The 7,951-nt window shown below is 36.2% G+C and overlaps 2 protein-coding genes across 2 annotated transcripts; one reads left to right on the forward strand and one right to left on the reverse strand.

Annotated features, from left to right (window-relative positions):
• LOC122604073 (acetyl-coenzyme A synthetase, chloroplastic/glyoxysomal-like) lies at nt 1–5,306 on the forward strand. The gene is made up of 17 exons (XM_043776974.1): nt 1–327; nt 430–573; nt 839–994; nt 1,084–1,206; nt 1,280–1,448; nt 1,634–1,716; nt 1,839–1,940; nt 2,017–2,105; nt 2,194–2,284; nt 2,389–2,502; nt 3,250–3,326; nt 3,435–3,513; nt 3,866–3,934; nt 4,034–4,209; nt 4,315–4,371; nt 4,493–4,682; nt 4,849–5,306. The coding sequence occupies exons 1-17, from the start codon at nt 37–39 to the stop codon at nt 5,032–5,034; spliced, it is 2,196 nt and encodes a 731-aa protein (XP_043632909.1). The 5' UTR covers nt 1–36; the 3' UTR covers nt 5,035–5,306.
• Nucleotides 5,307–5,514: 208 nt separating this feature from the next.
• LOC122603708 (uncharacterized monothiol glutaredoxin ycf64-like) lies at nt 5,515–7,951 on the reverse strand. The gene is made up of 3 exons (XM_043776490.1): nt 7,648–7,951; nt 6,432–6,701; nt 5,515–5,744 (listed from the first exon to the last, which is right to left on the reverse strand). The coding sequence occupies exons 1-3, from the start codon at nt 7,835–7,837 to the stop codon at nt 5,689–5,691; spliced, it is 516 nt and encodes a 171-aa protein (XP_043632425.1). The 5' UTR covers nt 7,838–7,951; the 3' UTR covers nt 5,515–5,688.

A 7,951-nucleotide genomic window follows, 5' to 3' on the forward strand; every position in this document is an offset into this window, starting at 1 on the left:
AAATAAGCTTTTTCAGATAGTGATTAAGAAAAAAATATGTCAGTAGTTAATCCATGTTTTAATTTTAACTATGATTACAGGCGGAGCTACTGTCATTTTAACAAGGATACTGGTCCGGGTCGGGTCAGGCCCAGTTCCAGTTCAAGTAAGTTCATTTCGTCACTTAACCGGCTTCAGTCGCCGGTGATGGTGAACAATCTGAGAACCGCCCATCACCACCGCCGGAAAGCGGTGGTTCTCGGCGAAGCTGTTGCTTCTGATGATGATCATCTTATCTTGCCCAGTCAAGATTTCTCACAACAAGCTCATATTTCATCTTTTCAACAGGTACCCTTTTTTAAAAATTTCATCTTTTTGTAAACCCACTGAAAAAATTGAATTTTTTTCAAAAAAGATTGAATTTTTTTGAATTTGTGTGTTTGTTTGTAGTATGTGGAGATGTATAAGAGATCAGTTGAAGACCCAGGTGGATTTTGGTCAGAAATGGCTTCTGGGTTTTACTGGAAAGAAAAATGGGGTCAGCAGGTGTACTATGAGAATCTTGATATCACAAAAGGGAATATCAAAATTGAGGTAGTATGATTACTAGCAAGATTACGCCCGAAAAGTTTATGTATTCGTAGAACGTGTGGGAAGGATTTTGGTGCTCTGATTATCCATTTTTACACCTTGATGCACCAATGATTTTGGTATGGTGCATTTAAGTGATTATCCAAAAACATTTCCACACTTTTCGACTTTACGAACTCAATATGTTTAGTTTTTGATTAAAGTGTCATGTTCTGTGAAATTATATTGTCTCTATTGACCAGTTAGTTGAATTTTGTTATTGATTCAGTGGTTTAAAGGTGGGATCACCAACATTTGTTATAATTGTTTGGATAAAAATATTGAGTCTGGAAATGGTGAAAAAATTGCTCTTCATTGGGAAGGAAATGAGCCTGGTGTTGATGACTCATTGACTTATAATCAGCTGCTAGATAGAGTTTGCCAGGTTTGTATCCGTTTTGGACATTTCTTAGCTGAATGTTTGAATTATTTGTTGTGAGTTAAGCTTTTCTTTAAATTTGTGAATTGTGGCAGCTTGCAAATTACTTGAAAGAAAATGGTGTTAAAAAAGGTGATTCCGTGATTATCTACTTACCAATGCTCATGGAACTGCCAGTGGCTATGCTAGCATGTGCTCGTATTGGTGCTGTTCATTCGGTAAATATTGGTACCATTTTTGGATTTTTTAATAACTTAGAAATATATATACTGAAATGCATTTGGATTTCAGGTTGTTTTTGCCGGATTCTCTGCGGAGGCTCTTGAACAGAGAATTATTGATTGCAAGCCGAAGATTGTGATAACTTGTAATGCGGTTATGAGAGGCAAAAAAGCAATTAATCTTAAGGATATTGTTGACACTGCACTCTCACAAGCATCTAAAAATGGAACCTCTATTGGTAGGAGTTAATTGATAACTGTATACTATATCTATCGTTTATTCGCTATAGAAAATTTAGGTTTCCAAAACACCAATGTATTTTCCTCCGCTATCTACCATCAATTATCTGTTTTCAGTAATCGGTTCTCTTTATACTTTATCTGTCACCCTTGGTATGACCTCTTTTCCCTTGGTCACAAACAGGTTTATGCCTGACCTATGCAAATGAATCAGCCTTGAAGAAGGAAGCTACTAAATGGCAAAAGGAAAGAGATGTTTGGTGGCAGGTACTTAAATAACGTGGTCCATCCATGGAGAATGTTCCTTCTAACTTAAAGGACACATCAGCTTTATATGTGACATTAGACTATTCCTCGTTTAACTCATTTGAGAGCTGTTAAATTTTCAGGATGTTGTTCCCAAATGTTCTACTAAGTGTGATGTGGAGTGGGTTGATGCAGAGGATCCGCTTTTCCTTCTCTACACCAGTGGAAGCACCGGAAAGCCTAAAGTATTTAAATACCCCACCCCTATAGTAAATCATCGTGATTTTTCTTTCTGATGGTATCATTTTGTGGATTTGATAGGGTGTTCTGCATACCACAGGAGGATATATGATATACACCGCCGCAACGTTCAAATATGCTTTTGACTACAAGCCATCTGATATATACTGGTAAAAATCTTGATATTAACACAATTTCTTAATTAGTTAATGCTTATATAGAAACAAGAACCAACACTTGTATCCACTCGAATTCTAGGTGTACAGCTGATTGTGGTTGGATTACTGGACACAGTTATGTTGCGTATGGACCTCTGCTAAATGGCGCAACGGTTTTACTTTATGAGGGGGTAAATATCTAATGCCTACAACCAAGTTTTGTGTTCAGGGCTACAAGTATTTTAATGAAGTAATAGCATGATATATTGATGTCATATATACATGCTATTTGCAGGTTCCTAATTATCCCGATCCTGGAAGATGTTGGGAAATTGTTGACAAGTATAAAGTGACAATATTTTACACTGCTCCCACACTAGTGCGTTCTCTTATGCGCGATGGTAATGAGGCAAGTATCTTTCTTGTTAAGCATGTTAAGCTCTATGAGTTACACTGGGGGTGAGGATGGGTAGGTTATGACCCAAAACCGAATCCAAACCAAAAGTTTTGGTTATTTTCAGTTTTCCTATCTTTAATTATTGTTTTGGTAAAGCTTCGGTTTTTATATGTTAACATCAAATGGAATGATTGCAAAGATTTGCAAGAAGTCGAATTGCGTTATGGACCGGTGGTTTTTCACAATTATATAAAAGCCCAAAAGTTAAATGCAAACCAGTTTAACTAACTAAATGAAAACCCATTATACTTAAAACTTCAAACCCATGTGAAACTCTAATAATTGTAGTCTAGTAAATAAGTTCAAAAGGCCAAATTCCAACTTTTAGATCATGATTCGCATAGAATATATATATATATATTCTATATATATATATATAGAATATATATATATATATATTAAGTAAAACATATTAAAAATAATATAAAAAATGTAGTGGATTGGCTTCTAGCAAATCGGTCCTATCCACCTAACCGAAACCGAACCGATCCAGCGGCTTATCAAATATTAACAAAACGAATCATTGGTTTTATAGTGGGTCGGTTCTGGTGGATCAGTTTTGGTGGATTCGGTTCAGTTTCTCGATTTTCCTACTCACACCTAAGTTATACATTGTATAATTCATATATGTATGTAGACTTGCATTTAAGGTACGAAGTTGTGCTCAGATATAGGTTTTGTGTTTTCTCAATAATGCAGTATGTTACTCGATATTCTCGCAAATCTTTACGAGTCCTTGGTAGTGTAGGCGAGCCAATCAATCCAAGTGCATGGAGGTTATATTCCCAACTAACTCTCAATTTTATATTTGAAAGAGCAGTCATCTACATTTTCTTATTAAAGTTTACATTTATTGATTTTTTGTTTATTCATTGATCTGACAGGTGGTTTTTCAATGTAGTTGGAGATTCAAGATGTCCAATATCAGACACTTGGTGGCAAACAGAGACCGGGGGCTTCATGGTATGCATGCTCGTCTATGTTTTTGCATGATACATATGGCACTTTGTGTTAGAGACTTAGAGGTGACAAAGCATAGAGGGCAGATGGGGTAATGTTTTAGAAACAGGTCATGTTTTAGAACACATAGAAGTGGCGTAGGTTGGGTTGACATGGAGACTTTTTTGTCAATCTTTGTAGTTATCTTATTACCCCATAACTGATTTGACTGGTTCCCTTTCAGCTATAAGCTTCCCGTCTGACCTCTTTAGGTAAAAACAAAGCCCAAATCTGCCCATTCATAGTAAAAAGACAAAACTGCTAATTCTCAAACTAAGGGTAACTAGCATTGTGGTTAACCATTCTTAGTTTCCAGATTACTCCCTTGCCCGGTGCGTGGCCTCAAAAACCAGGTTCTGCTACATTCCCATTTTTCGGGGTCCAGGTAGATAATTTTATGAAACTTCATCTGCTTTTTCATCATTATTTACCCTTTAAAATGTAACTTATGTTTGCCTCCAAAACAAAATGGACAATTGGACAGCCTGTTATAGTGGATGAAAAGGGGAAGGAAATTGAAGGTGAAGGCAGTGGATATTTATGTGTTAAGAAATCATGGCCGGGAGCATTCAGGACTCTATATGGCGATCATGAAAGATACGAAACAACTTATTTCAGCGCATTCCCAGGCTATTATTTTAGTGGTGATGGCTGCAGTAGGTAATACCATAGAAAATTTATTTCACTTTTACTTTCAATAGCTAAGACCCAAATAATGCGTAAATAAGTCTAAGTCCATATATATATATATATATATTGTTTCAGAGACAAGGATGGATACCACTGGCTCACTGGAAGAGTTGATGATGTAATTAATGTTAGGTACCTTCTTAAACTTGATCATTTTTATTTATTTATTATTTATTTTGGTAAACCTTGGGTGTCCCACTAGGTTACAAACTTACAATGTTATTGCTTTGCTTGAAATATGTAATATGAACAGTGGACATCGAATTGGCACAGCCGAGGTTGAATCTGCTCTAGTTTCACATCCTCAATGTGCGGAAGCAGCAGTAGTTGGTGTTGAGCATGAGGTCAAGGGACAGTGTATATATGCATTTGTTACTCCAGTTGAGGGTGTTGAATACAGTCAAGATCTCAGAAAAAGTCTTGTGCTTTCAGTCCGAACTCAAGTAAGTTTCCCTTCTTCCTACCAAAAAATGGTGCATTGTCCAAGAACTCTTGCTACATAGATGAAGTATGAGATGCTTGAACACCTCACATGCTTCCACCATAGTTTTACACGAGTTAAGTAGTGTTTGCTGTATTTCCATCTAAATATCTATTCGGTGCAATCAGATTGGAGCATTCGCAGCACCAGACAAAATTCATTGGGCACCTGGTCTACCAAAGACAAGAAGTGGGAAAATAATGAGAAGAATACTGAGGAAAATCGCTTCTAGGCAGCTAGATGAGCTTGGGGATACAAGCACACTTGCAGATCCACATGTGGTTGACCAGCTGATTGCCCTAGCCGATTCCTAAGTAGCAAGGTTTTGAGTCCCCAAGATTATCTTCAGCTTGTTTGAGTGGACAAGTAGAACAGTTAATGGCTTATATTATAAACATATACTACCGAAAACTGGCAACAAACCATTTTGTCGGGTGTCAGTTATAATGAATGAAAGTTTAATATAGGGATTCAACTTTTACTCATAGGAAACTATTTACGGAAATCATGTTTAGTGATTGTCATGTAAAGGGTAACTTTGGTTTAATCATACATGAAATAAGTTACAGAAGTAATGTTCAGCCAATTATTGATGCAGCTATTGAAAGTATATCTTTGATTTTATAAATGATGGAATAAGTTTTACCTTGTAACATTTTGGCCTAACATCATGTTTAGTGATAGTCATTCAACGGGTAACTTTATTTTGATCATTCATAAGTTGCAACATTTTGGCTTAACATCAGGATTTTTGCATTCAATGCGTGATATAGGAACCAAAGGCCGTATAAAAGTACAACAATCTATGTATCTTTTCTCCATTAAGCACAAAAGAACCATATTTTATAGATACAACTTCAAGAACCTCCCTCGAGTATAAAAACTCAAGGGCATAATGGAATATGGTATAGGATCTTCTGTAACATGTTTCATTACAATTATGGAGTAATAATACAAACGTGAATCAATCAGGATAGTGATGCCCTCTCCAATAGCTCCTGCAGCTCTCCACTCTTGTATGCATCTACAAGAAGACATGGTTGGTTATTAACTATGCATTCTCTGTCAATAAAAATCAATAATAAGAATGCATTTTTGCCCAGTATTAATACAATTTTTGACATAGGGCATAGTTTAGTAAAAGCGTTGAGTTGTCAGTCAAACATCAAAATACCCCTCATAAAAGATGCAATCAAGTTTGCAAAACTCACTAATCGATATTTAACCGGTCAGACACCTTGAAGTAAGTATCCCGGGAGGTACTCAGCGAGTACTATGACCGTTGTTTTTTTTTTTATGTATTAATAACAAATTTTGAAATTATATGTTTAAAAAGACGAGTGGATTAGAATTATATGGTTATACATAAACATAATTGGTCATAGGACTTCAGAAATATGTTTAAAACATTAACACGGTTGTTCAAAGACTTGAAACCAAATTTTGAGCAAGTTTGACTGACTTTAACTGAGTACCTGGCCAAGTAACCTTAGTTTTGGAACAAACCAATATTTGAGAGGCCACTGACTGAGTAGCAAGTGATCACCTAGTAGGCCGAATTTTACAACACTGGATGGAATAGATGCGTCTTATAGACCAAAAATTAAAATATCATGGCTTTTGGTAATGATCATTGATCAATGCTACGCTTCATGTTACAAGAGACACAGGGTGGAAATATTCACATGAAAAAGTGGGCAGATTGACTTACCAACAGTGATGTCACAACCGCCAAAGAACTCCCCATCGATGTAGAGTTGTGGAAATGTTGGCCATTGAGAATATTCCTTTAAGCCTTGACGCAACATTTCATTCTCGAGAATGTTAACTGTTTCAAAAGGTACATCAACTGCTTTCAAAATGGAAACAACTGTATTTGAGAAACCACATTGCGGGAAGTCCTTCGTTCCCTTCATGAAAAGGATGACCTTGTGTGATGTAACTACTTGATCTAAAGTAGTCTTCAGCTGAGGACTTAATGCTGCAAGTAGATCAAGTTGTATAAATTATTAAAGATATCTCAAGGAAAAAAAAACCAGTGAAGTTGCTCAACTAACAAGGTTGTTGCCTTCAAATGACACATATTACACTGTGAACATAGCTACTGTTCTACGAAACACACTTTTAAAAGTTTGGAGCAATATCAAAGGATTCAAGTACAACCTTAGTGGTTCAAGGCTGGGTGCAAACCATGTGATTATTAAAACGAACATTCACATCAGAAACGTGTAGCAATTTTTGAAGTAACATTAGCCCGTTAGGATAACAATCTTTAAGCAACAAGCAAGAACCCATATTTTTGTTGTGTGCGGATGTGTTTGTGTCTATGTAAATGAATATATCGTTTGTGATATCATATAGATTTTATCATCAACGTCAATGAGGCAGAAACATTTAAGATGTGAATTATCTACATTTACTGAGGCTACTCTTATACTCTTTAGAGTAGTATGTTTCAGGATGACATAATTTTATTGTTTAAGCATGCACTATCATGAAACCTTAATGATGTTGAATCAAGTAAATATTGTTATAAACTATTATAAACCTCGGAGGTCAATTATATTCACTCCTAATAGCACATGATTAGTATGGATACAATCCAATCACACTTCACTTTCATACAATGTATACGAAAAAGAGGTTGATTATATTCACTCCTAATATCACCCAAAATCCTTCTAATGCTATTTTCCTATCCTTAGACAACGAACGCCAACTTAGGTTCGCTAAGAACTTAGTAGGTTTGCACTCTATATTCAGAAGACGCAATCGTTATCACGGTTAAACCCGTCTGAACTCGTAAATTTATGCTCAAATAAAATGACAAACGAAATGAAAAGGTTGACCAGAACAAAATACACACACATATACATATATAATACAGTATATATATATATACAAAGTAGTAGGAGCTAAAGTAATACCAGCAAAGCATTGAATCCTTGTTGAAGGAGGTTGAGTTTGAATACTGTGAGAACCGGGTTTTGAGATGGTGTGGAAGCGCAGGGCGGAGAGACTGATGGTGGTGGGTCCAGATACAGATGAAGATGGGAAAGATGGAATCCTTGATGATGATAATTGCGGCTGCAGAAATCCAATTGAAGACGACATCATTCACTTCTGATTGGAGGGATTTTCGATCACTACTGCCACACGATATGTTCGATGAAATTGGGGGTCTACACTCTACAGATATATATGATGCGAGTATTCTGGGTCAGAATTGGC

The sequence above is a fragment of the Erigeron canadensis genome, chromosome 6, assembly GCF_010389155.1.
Source record: "Erigeron canadensis isolate Cc75 chromosome 6, C_canadensis_v1, whole genome shotgun sequence".
NCBI classification, from domain to species: Eukaryota; Viridiplantae; Streptophyta; class Magnoliopsida; order Asterales; family Asteraceae; genus Erigeron; species Erigeron canadensis.

Coding starts and splice junctions, on each gene's coding strand:
- LOC122603708 (XM_043776490.1), bottom strand. CDS start 7,837: ATGATGTCGTCTTCAATTGGATTTCTGCAGCCGCAATTATCATCATCA. Junction 6,702..7,647: donor AAGGATTCAATGCTTTGCTG/GTATTACTTTAG, acceptor ATCTACTTGCAG/CATTAAGTCCTCAGCTGAAG. Junction 5,745..6,431: donor CGGTTGTGACATCACTGTTG/GTAAGTCAATCT, acceptor GTCTTCTTGTAG/ATGCATACAAGAGTGGAGAG.
- LOC122604073 (XM_043776974.1), top strand. CDS start 37: ATGTCAGTAGTTAATCCATGTTTTAATTTTAACTATGATTACAGGCGG. Junction 1,717..1,838: donor AAAGAGATGTTTGGTGGCAG/GTACTTAAATAA, acceptor TTAAATTTTCAG/GATGTTGTTCCCAAATGTTC. Junction 3,327..3,434: donor ATCAATCCAAGTGCATGGAG/GTTATATTCCCA, acceptor TTGATCTGACAG/GTGGTTTTTCAATGTAGTTG.